The following is a 15,258-nucleotide window of genomic DNA, read 5'->3' on the forward strand; positions in this document are numbered from 1 at the left end:
TCATCATCCTGGTAGATGGCAGCAGATTTTTATTTAGAATGTCTCGGTACATTTGTCCATTCATCCTTCCTTGTGTGGCGCTTGCCAGTACCGTATGCTGAAAAGCAGCCCCACACCATGATGTTCCCTCTTCCAAATTTCACTGTTGGGATGATGTGCAGTGCCATTTCTCCTCCAAACATGGTAATGGCAGGTCTCCGCGGAGCTCTGCTCCGGACACACCCCCTTCAGCTCACAAACTCTCTCCAAACCTGCACATTCACCAGCTGCACTCCGACAATCACTCGAACGCATACACCTGTCTCACTCCCTAGCCTCACTCACCTGCACCACCTTCATAGTCACGTAAGGATGAATCATTCACACCTGCATCAGCGATCACCCTGTTTGCACTCAGCTAATTCATAATTACCCACACCTGTCACAACCCGGTTATTGTTTGGTGTCACGCACATCCACGGACACCACAACCTGCGAATCCCCGCAGCCTGACTCACCATTGGATTACCGCCTGCTCATTCATAGATGGTTCGTGTTGGATCTCCGCCTTTTTCCCGTTTTGTGTTTCCCCTCGGTTTCAGTTAGCTAATCGCTTTTCCAAGTGTGACTCGTGTTTTGTTTACCTTTAGGGTTTTTATATCTGCTCTCAAGAAAGAACAAAGCTGTCCGTCTCAACCCTCCCTGAGAGCACTTGGACAAACCAGAGGCCTTCTGAAAGTCCATTCTCTGGACAGATGAGTCCAGGATAGAGTTATTTGGTCACAATCAAAATTGCTTTGTTTGGAGAAAAGCCAACACTGCATACCAGGAAAAGAACCTCCTCCCTTTAGTGAAGCATGGTGGTGGAAATGTGAAGATCTGGGGCTGCTTTTCTGCGTCCGGACCTGGACGACTCCATATTACGGAAACATGAATTCTTAGGACTATCAACAAATTCTTGATCAGAATCTCCAGCCATCAGTCAGGGATTTGAAGCTGGGCCGAAATTGGGCTCTGCAACAAGACAACGACCGAAAGCATACCAGCGAAATTACCAAGGAATAACTTAAAAGAAAGAGGATAAGTACTCTGGATTGGCTTAGTCAAAGTCCGGATCTCAATCCAATAGAAATGTTGTGGCAAGTCCTGAAGATGTTTGGTTGAAGTAATGGCTGCAAAAGGAGGTGCCACAAGCTACCAACTAAAATGGTTCATATACTTTTGCATGTGTCACATTTTCAGTTTTTGTGAGATAAACCACTTTTGTTAAGGCAACAACTTTCAAGCAGCACTGTGTGTGTGTGTGTGTGTGTGTGTGTGTGTGTGTGTGTGTGTGTGTGTGTGTGTGTGTGTGTGTGTGTGTGATGTATTTTGAAGTGTGTGTGTGTGTGTGTTTACTGTATATACTGTATGTGTAACTATGGTGATCAGGTTCTGGAAGAATGACTAGAACGGGGTGTGAATATATGCATGATTCATGAGGTGCACTGGTGTTGGAACACAGAACATTATCTCATAAAAATCACAGTGACTCCTACTCTTGTTTAAATGTTTTATTTATACATAACAAATACAATAACAATGTCTCAATATTTAAGAATGAACTTGTATTAAAAATGGTGTTCCCTGTGAACAGTCAGGAGACCCAATGTGTGTGTGGTTGTGTGTGTGGGTGTGTGAGAGTGTTTGTGTGTGTGAGTGTTTGCGTGTGTGTGTATCTGACTATGAAGCCTGGGGTTTTCACACAGAGAAGTCGTTCAGGGTGCTTCCTCTGATTGGGTAGATGCTGGTGATGTGTATTCTGATTGGGTAGCTGTTGGTGACGTGTGTTCTGATTGGGTAGATGCTGGTGGCGTGTGTTCTGATTGGTTAGATGTTGGAGATGTGTGTTCTGATTGGGTGAAGGTCAGGGGAACCACACAGGCCTCCTTCAGCTCAGTCTCGCTGGGTTTGCAGTGAGCACCTCCAGCCAGAAGGGGGCAGCAGCTTCCCTTCCTGCTGGAACACAGAAGAGGCATCGTGAGCACTGATCACACACACACACACTCACACACACACTCACAAACTACCACCTACTACCTCTCCCTACACACTCAAAATCCATTTGTGCGCTCAGGTGGAGGGTCATGTGGGGGTCATGTGGAAGGTCATGTGGGGGTCATGTGGAAGCTCATGTGGGGGTCATGTGGAGGTCATGTTGGGGTCACGTGAAGGAGGGTCATGTGGAGGGTCCACCAAAGTAAGTGGCATTAAGTGGCTACTGTGTGTAATGTGTACTTGGTTACTTGGTTGTGTATGTATGTGCGTGGTGTCATCCCTGTTTAGTGTGTGTGTGTGTGCGTGTTAGTCATGCTATCAAATGTGTTTACTCCGTAGCAGTGTGTGTGTGTGTTTGTGTGTGTGTGTGTGTGTGCGTGTGTGTGTGTGTGTTTGTGTGTGCTAGCCTCATAACGTTATGGTCAAGAAGAGCAAACCTTCAGCTGTGCCGGTATAGATAGATGGAGACGAATGTGCTGACAATGCTTCACACACACAAAAAAACAGGCACACAGACACACATTAGATGAAGAGAAACGTGTTGACAATGCTTCGTGCACACACACACACACACACACACGCACACACACACACACATGTTGACAGCGTATGAAAGGAAAGGCAGCATCCTTATCAGACAGGAGCTCATGGGATAGAGTTGGTATCAGGGGAAGTGTCTACATGTCTACACACAGGATGTGTGTGTGTGTGTGTGTGTGTGTGTGTGTGTGTGTGTGTGTGTGTGTGTGTGTGTGTGTGAATTAGCGTTGTGTGTGATTCAGTATGTGTTTGAGTTAGAGGTGTGTGAGTGTAAGTTCGTGTGTGATATAGAGGTGTGCGTGTGTGAGAGTGTGTGTGCGTGTGTGTGTGTGTGTGTGTGTGAGTGTGAGTGTGAGTGTGCTTATGTGAGTGTGAATAAGAGCTGTGTGAGTTAGAGGTGTGTGTGTGTGTGTGTGTGTGTGAGTGTGTATGTGTGTGTGGGTGTGTTTGTTTGCTGAGATTTGACATGTAAGCAGCTGTTACGTCCCTGAACATTTTGTGGCCTGTGTATACCATCCTGTGTTCCGTGTTTTGCAGACAGCCCAGCAAGCGGCCTAATTGCTGCTTCCCTATTGGGTGGGCGGCCGGAGTCAGTCTGTTAAAAGGCGCTTCGTGACGTCACCCGGGAGAGCGTTCTTGGAAAGACGCATTGATGTTTGCAGCCACCAAGGTTGCTGCGCTAGAAGCCTCGTTGCCTCGCCTAGGCCGCCAGACATTCCACCAGTATCGGAGTGAGAGTCCGAGATGGAGGCCCAGGATTCCTGGAGGCCTGTTTCTTAAGGCCCGTTTGTTTCTTTGTTTCTTTGTTACTTTGAGCTTTTGGGTTGTGTGTATTTTGTTGTCTCACCGTTTTTCCTTGATTTTAATATTTTCTTTCCATTATTCAATATAATTTTGAGTTAGTTTAATCATAATAAATTATCGTTTATTTTCCCCTTATCCGACGTTGTCTGCCATTTCCTTATTCCCTCCAACTTGTTTTTGTTTACGTTGTCTGACCCTAGCCAGGCACTTAACAGCAGCTCAGGTGAGGATCAATTCAGAATTAACATTTCCATTACTTTTCGTATTTGTCGTGTGTGTGTGTGTGTGTGTGTGTGTGTGTGTGTGTGTGTGTGTGTGTGTGTGTGTGTGTGTGTGTGTGTGTGTGTGTGTGTGTGTGTGTGTGGGATGTGTTTGTTTGCTGAGATTTGACATGTAAGCAGCTCAGGTGAGGATCAACTTCAGAATTAACATTTCCATTACTTTTCGTATTTGTCGTGTGTGTGTGTGTGTGTGTGTGTGTGTGTGTGTGTGTGTGTGTGTGTGTGTTTGTTTGTAGGCAGTGTGTGTGTCTACAGTGTGTGTGTGTGTGTGTGTGTGTGTGTCGGTACTCGCCTCCTGATGAACCAAAGATAGGTGAATCCCAGCAGCAGCAGCACACACACTGCAGTGATCAGGAGCACAGTGGGTACCTCTGTACCACACACACACACATATAAGAATGTATCTAAACATAAACAAGAGTAAATCCACATCTTCCCATCGCAGTCCCATATTCTTACAAACACAGAGACACTATACACTTCATACAGAGCATAGTGATACACACACACACACACACACACTGTAGTTCACAGCATGGTGATATACACACACACACACACATGCATACACACACACACACACACACACACACACACACCTCCAGCTCCTGTCTGTCTGCTGCTCAGGGCCTCCTCCACTGGACTGCCTGGAGGAGAGGAGAGGAGGAGGGGAGGGGAGGAGGAGGAGGGACGAGGTGGGGTTCTTGTTCTGAGTGGCTGCATAGTCGTTGTTGTAGCAAGTAGTTGGAGCTCCTGATCTGCATATTAAAGAACGGAACCCTTTAGAACTGACATTAGAACAGGTAAGACATCATAGTCACACACACACACACACACACACACAATGGCACACACACACAAACACTTAGATTGTTCAGAGATTCCGAATCCCTGAATTCCCTGAAAAGTTTGTTCTCATGGTCTCATCTTAAATCAAAGGCTGGTCAAGCTTTTACTGTATTGGTACAAAATGTTGGAATTGTCTCCCTTTGTATGTGAGTGTGTGTGAGTGTGTGTGGGTGAGAGAGAGAGAGATTTGCACGTAGTTCAGTCGGAGGTTTGGCTTTTATCTGTGCTTTTAGTGAGTTGGCGGTGTGGCTTTTATCAGGCTCTCAGTGTGCCGCTAGTATAACTCAATGGAGATTTGCTCTTCCCTTTGTGAACCTGCGTACTATTCAGCCCCCACACCACATGGACATCTCTAACCCCAGCCCCCACACCACATGGACATCTCTAACCCCAGCCCCCACACCACATGGACATCTCTAACCCCAGCCCCCACACCACATGGACATCTCTAACCCCAGCCCCCACACCACATGGACATCTCTTACCCCAGCCCCCACACCACATGGACATCTCTAACCCCAGCCCCCACACCACATGGACATCTCTAACCCCAGCCCCCACACCACATGGACATCTCTAACCCCAGCCCCCACACCACATGGACATCTCTAACCCCAGCCCCCACACCACATGGACATCTCTAACCCCACACCACATGGACATCTCTAACCCCAGCCCCCACACCACATGGACATCTCTAACCCCACACCACATGGACATCTCTAACCCCACACCACATGGACATCTCTAACCCCACACCACATGGACATCTCTAACCCCAGCCCCCACACCACATGGACATCTCTAACCCCACACCACATGGACATCTCTAACCCCAGCCCCCACACCACATGGACATCTCTAACCCCACACCACATGGACATCTCTAACCCCACACCACATGGACATCTCTAACCCCACACCACATGGACATCTCTAACCCCAGCCCCCACACCACATGGACATCTCTAACCCCACACCACATGGACATCTCTAACCCCACACCACATGGACATCTCTAACCCCAGCCCCCACACCACATGGACATCTCTAACCCCACACCACATGGACATCTCTAACCCCACACCACATGGACATCTCTAACCCCAGCCCCCACACCTGTGAGATTAACCTTTTGCCCGGCTGATGCCCTGACTGCCCCTCACTCTCCCCTTGCCCTGCTGATGCCCCTCACTCTCCCCTTGCCCTGCTGATGCCCCTCACTCTCCCCTTGCCCTGCTGATGCCCTGACTGCCCCTCACTCTCCCCTTGCCCTGCTGATGCCCCTCACTCTCCCCTTGCCCTGCTGATGCCCTGACTGCCCCTCACTCTCCCCTTGCCCTGCTGATGCCCTGACTGCTCTCATCAGCAGGAAACTAGGAATCACAGGATTTACAGGAAATCACAGCCAAGGATTTCGCCCTGCCACTTTGCAGCAGGATGTCAGCTTGGATGTAGCGCCCTGTTACACAGCGCTGGGTTGATTGCATCACTTCAGGAAGTCGGTTCACACAGCTCGCAGAATTTTAGCAGAACATTTTCACCTCTGCATGGGGGTGACTCATGAAACTCTGGAGGTGTGTGTGTTTGTGTGTGTGTCTGTCTGTCTCTATATACATGTATATGTGTGAATGTGTGTGTGTGTGTGTGTGTGTGTGTGTGTGTGTGTGTGTCACACGTCAGCCAGTGAGCCCCTGGTTCATCAGCAGGAAGCCACTGAGGTAAACTGAAGGTTAAGAGGAAATCACAGCAGAGCACTGTTACTGGGTTAGCAGAGAGTTAGCGTAGCTCTCACAGCAGAGCACAGTCACTGGGTTAGCAGAGAGTTAGCATAGCTCTTACTGGATGAGTTAGCTGGTTAGCTCACTGGGTCCTCACTTCCTCTGCAGTGAACTAGCAGGTCTGTGCCTGGCTTTCACCCTTCAGCCCCAGTATAGTATTAACATGGTACGATGGTATGATACTTAAGCAATAAGGTTTGAGAGGCAGTACGGTATCGTCAATAATGTACTTGTTCGAGGGTGTTGTTAGGCCCGACGCGCAGCGGAGGGCCGGCAAACCCTCGAACAAGTACATTATTGACGATACCGTACTGACTCGAGTACCTTATTGCTTTTATAACACGGTTGCCAGCGACTTTATAAATATTAAATAAAATAAAATTATAAACAGTAAGCTGCCTTTCAGCACAAAAAAGTTCTAGTCACCAAACATTGTGTATCGCATTTCAGTAGCCAATAGTCCCCCTTTGTGTGGCTGTTGCTATGCAACAGACAAATAGCATTGGGAACTTCCCGTCTGTTAGCCTAAAGGTTTGTTCATGATTAGCTAGGAGATTGACATTGATCTCGCACCATTTTGTTCATACACATTGCTCATTATATAAAGTTGCCATAAAATAACAAAAACTACAATGGGACACTTTCAACTTTGTTAATATTTGTTTATATTGATTTGGATACCGCCAATAACTCGCGTGTGAGAGCTACGTTATACTAATTAGCAGCGAGGCTAGCTAGCTAGCTACTATCATTTATAATGGGTTTTTGGTCTAGCGTTAGCCGTCACCTACAAATAATATTCGAGACTTTCAGTTAAGACTTACAATACTCTGCAACATTAGTGTAGCACAGAAACAACTAACCGAGTCAATGTAGACATATAAAAAGTCGTGTAGATGGCTTTATTCACATGAAACATTCCCCACTACATTCCCCACAACACGCTGCCATCTTGGTTCAGGTTTTTTTTTGAGTGCGCACTGATATGGAACGCTAGATGGAAACAGGTTGTACAGTTACTATACCGTTGAATATAGCACACCCCGGAACTCACTCTCAGAATGGTGGATTCCATCTACCCGTGTTATAATGTAGTATAAAATAGTGTTGTTTCAGTATGACAGTACTATCATAGTGTAGTAAAGTATAGTATAGAATAGTGTGATATTAGTATGACAGTAGAGGTCTAGTGTAGTATTGTATAGAATAGTGTTGTATCAGTATGACAGTACTTTCATAGTATAGTAAAGTATAGTATAGAATAGTGTAATATTAGTATGACAGTACTTTTATAGCATAGTATAGAATAGTGTAATATTAGTATGACAGTACTTTTATAGCATAGTATAGTATAGAATAGCATAATATTAGTATGACAATAGAGACTTCTGTTGTGAAAGTTCAGGGAATCAAACTGTACCAGTTTGGTTGAAACAAAACACATCAAAGTGTTTGCCGACCGGAACTCGCCACAGAACCAGTCCAGTGTTGTTCTGACCGCAGGCAGGACTGGACTGGACCCGAGGAATGACCACAATCTGCTCATCAACCCAACCGAACCTGAGAGACACAAGCCCCCACTCCAGTTAACATCATCACACACCACTCACCTCACACACACACACACCACTTATCACACAAGCACACACACACACACCTCTCACACACACACACACACACACCACTCACCTCACACACACACCACTCACCTCACACACACACACACCACTCACCTCACACACACACCACTCACCTCACACACACACACACACACACACACACACACACACACACACACACACACACACACACACACACACACACCTCTCACACACACACACACACCTCTCACACACACACACACACCACTCATCTCACACACACACACCAATCATCTCACACACAAACACACACCACTCACCTCACACACACACACCACTCACTCACACACCCACACACCACTCACTCACACATCCACACACCACTCACTCACACATCCACACACCACTCACCTCACACACACACACACCGCTCACTTCACACCAGTGGCGGTCCGTGCATTTCACGACTAGGCCTTCAGCGATGTCCTACACGACAGTTAAACTGAGTGAATCCACGACTTAATACCATCATTATGAAGCCATGGCTCTCGAGCCATATATTTATACAGAAAGGCAGTATAAGTGAGCATTGCAACACCTTAACATAGTCGAGTACAACAGACTTTATTAATATTTCCGGAGCATTTAAAATCATTACACCCATATTAACAATTAAGATTAGTAAACTCTCAGTTATATGATCGCTTGGATACTGTCACAACTTAAAAAAGGCGATTTTCAGGGATTAGTCTACAAAGTTGTATTAAGTCCACCGATGTGAGCTTTAACAAGTTTGTCCACTAAACATCGCATTGTCCCAGTTACATTAAACTGACCTGATCCTCACGATATCCAGTTTTTTCTTGAAAGGTCCGTCTTGCAAATGGCGTTTCTATCATATTAGAGACCAGGGGCCGTATTCACAAAGCCTTTTATCTTACCACTAGGAGTGCTCCTAACTCGCGCTAAAACCTTTTACGTAGGAGTAATTTCTTAAAAGTGATTCACAACGGCTCTGAGACCTACTCATACTAAGGATAATACCAACTCCTAAGCTTAAGATAAAAACTCCGTTGCTATGGATGACGACGATTCTCATGCACGAGTTTAGAAGGGGTGAGGACGGTCATTGGTTGTTGACAGGCTCTCTCATTAAAAACTCATTTGTGACGTCCCTCTAACAATCCCACTATATCAACTGAAAATAAGAGAATAACCTAGGCTTCAAATTAAGTCATATTAAATAGTTATGGACAGTGCAGTTAGCAGAATGCACACGCATGATGACAAGTTTGTGCATCCAACGGGAATGACACTTTGCACGATAAGATACATAGAAAGCGATCAATATATAATATGGCAATTGCATGTAATCAAGGCAGTAATAATTAAAGCACCCAGCAAACTGTTAGGCTATTATATTTCCAGCCCTTGACCACTTCAAATATCAGCACATACGGCCCTTCAAGCCCTCCAATCTTAATTGATCAAAGCGAAACGAGCGTGAACCGTAGCCTAGGCGAAAGCCTACTGGTCCCAGGACCAATAGCCACTGTCACCCCGGCGGCATCCAGCTGGTAAATTCTCAAAAACCTGCGACCGCTCTCCGTTGAAATGCACAAGTCATCGGTACATCCAGGCCACGGTGGACGAATTATTGTAATGTGTGTCCTGTCACTGGACATTCCTGCGATCGCCATGGAATTTACTTTGATATTGTGTAATTTGGCGATTGTCCAAAAGCAACTGGATAAACTGTTGGATGATGTGGGGTCTACAGTGCGTTGATAGTTTGATGAATTAAACGGCTGACTGATGATTTCCAGTGTCGTCATTTGCGTTTTCAGCAAAGCCAAATAGGCTATCTTTATGTTTCCACATTTTACTTCGGGACACATCGTTGTTTAAAGGCGTCATTGCATCCCGCGCTAATTCTACGACAATATTAATACCTTCACGGTTTAAGCAATGTCTTTTATCAATTCCAAGTCGGCTGCAGCCATCTTACGATTTTTTGTGAATAGGTCTTAGTGATTTAGGAGTCCTCATGAGGAGTTTTAAGCTGTCCTAGACTTAGGTGCTACTTTTAGGGATAAAATATTTTGTGAATTAGGAGTCCTACATTTAAGACTGACACGCCCATTATTTTTAGGAGTTTCTCCTAAATTCGCCACTTATGAGCTACTTTTAGCCCTAAGATTCTTTGTGAATACGGCCCCAGATCGATATCTCCTCCATAACTAAAATGAGCACTTCCTGAGGCACTGCCTCAGTCTGCCGCACTAGTGCGTATCCAATCAAAGTACGTGTACGTGTCACGTTCAACGTGATGCCTGCGAGCTGGCCCCAATTTCGCCAACTCGAATTCTGGTTGGTTATCACAACTGTCTGTTTCAGTTCATTCAATTTAAATGAACTAAAACAGCCAGTTGTGATAACCAATCAGGGGCCGTATTCACAAAGCCTTTTATCTTACCACTAGGAGTGCTCCTAACTCGCGCTAGAACCTTTTACGTAGGAGTAATTTCTTAAAAGTGATTCACAACGGCTCTGAGACCTACTCATACTAAGGATAATACCAACTCCTAAGCTTAAGATAAAAACTCCGTTGCTATGGATGACGTCCATTCTCATGCACGAGTTTAGAAGCGGTGCGTACGGTGATTGGTTGCTGACAGGCGCTCTCATTCAAAACTCAGTCCTAACATCCCCCTAACGATCCCACTAAATCAACAGAAAATAAGAGAATAACCTAGGCTTCAAATGAAGTCATATTAAATAGTTATGGATAGTGCACTTAGCAGAATGCACACGCATGATGACAAGTTTGTGCATCCAACGAGAATGACGCTTTGCACGTTAGAGAAAGAGAAATTGCCGAAAAAAACACGGAAATTGCATGAAATCAAGGAAGTAATAATTAAAGCTCCCTGCAAACTATTAGGTAATCGGCATATTTCCAGCCCTTAAACACTTCAAATATCAGTCCATACGGCTCTTTAAGTCCTCCTGTCTTAGAAGCGGTGCGTACGGTCACCCAACAAGTGGCATCCAGCAGGTACATGGTGCCGCTCAAAAAGCTGGCGCAGACCGCGCTCGCCATTAAAATGCGCGAATCGTGAGTAGATCCAGGCCACTTCGCAACAATATCCATGATTGTGAAATTTTGATCAAACACTATCTGTGTATTAATTCAATGTACCTTTTTGCGGTTTACAAAGACGTCCTCATCTCTGGATGGAGCAATTATTTTAATGTGTGTTCCATCGATGGCACCCACGACACCGGGCATTCCTGCAAACGCCATGAAATTGACCTTGATCCTTTGAAGTAGGCGATTGTCCAAAGGGAACCGGATAAACTGTTGTACAATGTGTGGTCTACAGAGTGCGGTGATTGTTTGATGAATGAATCGGCTTACTGATGATTGCGATATTCTGAAGTCATCTGAAGTTGCATTTTCCCCGTAGCCAAAAATCTTAATGTTATCAAACATTTAACTTCCGGACTGATTGGGTTGTTTCGGATAGTTGGAGACGTGATTGCATCCCGCACTAATTCTAGTAAAATGTTGATGCCTTCACGGTTTAAACGATATCTTCTCAACAATTCAGAGTCGTTCATTGTCTCCAACACGTTACGTCTGGCTTCAGCCATTTTAAGACTTTTTGTGAATAGGTCTTAGTGACTTAGGAGTCCTCATGAGGAGTTTTAAGCTGTCCTAGACTTAGGTGCTACTTTTAGGGATAAAATATTTTGTGAATTGCTCTTAGTAAAAAAAAATAGGAGTCCTAAATTTAAGACTGACACGCCCATTATTTTTAGGAGTTTCTCCTAAATTCACCACTTATGAGCTACTTTTAGCCCTAAGATTCTTTGTGAATACGGCCCCAGATGTACAGGCGCCTTCACTGTTAAGTCTGAAGGCCTCGGGGAAGATTTCTTGGAGCCTGGCAACACTACAGGCGCCCTCACTTTTAATTCTGAAGGCCTCGGGGAAGATTTCTCGGAGCCTGGCAACACATGATAGCTGAAATATGATTGGATGAAAGCTCTAACATAAATAAACAACGCTGGAAGCTATGAAATGAAGTAAATGGACTATGGGGAATAATTTAATGCATATTTATGAAAAGAAATTATTAAAATTAAATCTATTTAATTAAATTTATTTTCTGATGATGTTTAGGCCAGCAGAGAAGGCCTTGCTGGCCCTGACGGACCACCACTGCCTCACACACACACACCACTCACATCACACACACACACAACTCACCTCACACACACACACCAGTCACCTCACACATGTACACATAACTGAATCACACGCCACTCACCTCACACACACACACACCCCTCACCTCACACACACACACACACCACTCACCTCACACACACACACTTCTCACCTCACACATGTTCCCTGTGTACCCTCTTTCTCTCTCCTCTCACTTACTCACATCCCTGGATGTGGCCTTCACTCGTACACAGTTGTAAGGTCTAGGTCGATCTGATCTACACCCTCATCTGTGACATACCTGTAGCTCCACCCTCACCTGTGGCTCCACCCTCCTGTGGCTCCACCCTCAGCTGTGACATACCTGTGGCTCCACCCTCACCGGTAGCTCCACCCTCAGCTGTGGCTCCACCCTCACCCCTGACATACCTGTGGCTCCACCCTCACCTGTGGCTCCACCCTCATCTGTGACATACCTGTAGCTCCCCCCTAACATGTGGCTCCACCCTCACCTGTGGCTCCACCCTCACCTGTAGCTCCCCCCTAACCTGTGGCTCCACCCTCACCTGTGGCTCCACCCTCACCTGTGGCTCCACCCTCACCTGTAGCATACATGTGGCTCCACCCTCACCTGTGGCTCCACCCTCAGCTGTGACATACCTGTGGCTCCACCCTCAGCTGTGACATACCTGTGGCTCCACCCTCACCTGTGGCTCCACCCTCACCGGTAGCTCCACCCTCAGCTGTGGCTCCACCCTCACCTGTGACATACCTGTGGCTCCACCCTCACCTGTAACATACCTGTGGCTCAACCATCAGCTGTGGCTCCAGCCTCACCTGTAGCTCCACCCTCAGCTGTGACATACCTGTGGCTCCACCCTCACCTGTGACATACCTGTGGCTCCACCCTCAGCTGCTCTGCTTACCTGCAGGTCTGCAGCCCATGGCGCCGGGCCTGCTCCACCTGGACTTTGGTTGCCATGGCAACGCCCCGCTGCAGGCAGACGTCTCTGGCCACGGACACATTAAAGGAGTAGATCAGCTCAGTGGAACGCCCCCCCTTCATACGGGACAGCTGAAACACACCTGCCACACTGCCATCCTCGGGGAGCCCTGACCACACACAAACACACACACACACACACACACACACACACACACACAGAAACACACACACACACACACACACACACACACACACACACACACACACACACACACACAGAAACACACACACACACACACACACACACACACACACAGAAACACACACACACACACACACACACACACACACACAGAAACACACACACACACACACACACACACACACACACACACAAATATGTATTGACGCATATAAACACACAGACACACAAAGACACACAAATACACATGTACATACAGACAGAAACACATACACATATAAAAGGCACCCAGTGCAACTTTCGAGGCTTAAAAATAAACATTCAATTTCTAGTCTTTTTTACACGTAGCAAGTTTCAATAACTCCATACCATTATATACCGACATTCAAGCAGCAAAGATAAGACGTCGTTGTGTGGTGAGAACTGATAGAAAATCGATAACAACAACAATCGCCGCCATTTTCTTTATTTTTTGTAACCTACAATAAATAAAGCAGCCTTCCAGTCAATGGAAAAATGGCTTCTCCCCACCGGCGATTGTTGTTGTTTACGATTTTCTATCAGTTCTCACCACACAACGACGTCTCATCTTTGCTGCTTGAATGTCGATATGGAATGGTATGGAGTTATTGAAACTTACTACGTGTAAAAAAGACTAGAAATGTAATGTTTATTTTTCATTGAATGTTTACATAAAGTTGAACTGGGTGCCTTTAAACATAAATGACAACATTGATAAATGGGAACACACAAAAACACACACAGATGCACACACACTAATCATGACCAACTATGTCCAACCATTCTCATAAACACACACACACACACACACACACACACACACTCATCTTAACCAACCACCCGTACCCCCTTGTTTTTTTCATGGTTGTAACTGCCGCCACACCCCCTACCCCGCACACATATTCCGGCATGAGACTATTTTGGTTGGTGTAGATATGTCTATGGTGCACGACTACGGGCCCCCAATATCATCGGGCCCAGGTGCAACCCGCACCTGCTGCATCCCCTATAGTTATGCCCCTGCACACACACACATCCACACACACTAATCATGACCAACCTTTGTCATAACACACACAAACGCACGCACACATTAATCATGATCAACTTTTCTCATAAACACACACACACACACACTTATCAAGACACAGTTACTCTCATAAACACAGATACACACACACACACACACACACACAAAATCAAAATACATCAGCTTCTGCATCAACACAGGTGACCTGCTTCAGCATGACTGTGACCATGCAAACCCATTACCATACCATAATCCATTAGCATACCATAACTCATTACCATACCATAAGCCTTTACCATACCATAACCAATTACCATACCATAACTCATTATTATACCATAACTCATTACAATACCATATCCAATTACCTTACCATAACTCACTACCATACCATAACCAATTACCATACCATAACCCTTTACCATACCATAACCCATTACCTTACCATAACCAATTACCATACCATAACACTTTACCATACCATAACACTTTACCATACCATAACCCTTAACCATACCATAACACTTAACCATGCCATAACCCTTAACCTTACCATAAGACATTACCATAGCACCAAAACAGACAGTCTGGAGTGAACACACACACATGCATACACACTTATCATGAACTTACTTTTCACCTGATGGAGATGAGCAGGATGAGTGGACAGGAGAAAAGAAATCAGAAGCCAAACCCTGGCCATGGTGGAGGAGCAGCAGATGAGTGTGTGTGTGTGTGTGAATGTGAGTGTGTGAGTGTGGACTGGAGGGGTGAGCGAAAGGTGAGCTTTTTAACTCGACGAGGGGAAGGAAACAGGCGGAGCACCACTATCTCTGATGAGGTGGTGAAACTCACTCACACACGTACGCTCATATTTACACACACACACACACACACACACACACACTCAAAATCTGTGAACATTCACACAAAAGCACTCACACACACAT

At 45.7% G+C, this 15,258-nt stretch overlaps 1 protein-coding gene across 1 annotated transcript; it reads right to left on the minus strand.

Annotated features, from left to right (window-relative positions):
* Nucleotides 1–1,736: 1,736 nt before the first annotated feature.
* On the minus strand, nt 1,737–15,044 carry lyve1a (lymphatic vessel endothelial hyaluronic receptor 1a; the record flags this gene model as incomplete). The annotated part of the gene is made up of 6 exons (XM_080841148.1): nt 14,942–15,044; nt 13,036–13,222; nt 7,692–7,831; nt 4,241–4,399; nt 3,930–4,012; nt 1,737–1,970 (listed from the first exon to the last, which is right to left on the minus strand). The coding sequence occupies exons 1-6, from the start codon at nt 15,009–15,011 to the stop codon at nt 1,737–1,739; spliced, it is 873 nt and encodes a 290-aa protein (XP_080697274.1). The 5' UTR covers nt 15,012–15,044.
* Nucleotides 15,045–15,258: the final 214 nt, after the last annotated feature.

This window comes from Sprattus sprattus, assembly GCF_963457725.1.
Source record: "Sprattus sprattus genome assembly, chromosome: 6".
NCBI classification, from domain to species: domain Eukaryota; kingdom Metazoa; phylum Chordata; class Actinopteri; order Clupeiformes; family Clupeidae; genus Sprattus; species Sprattus sprattus.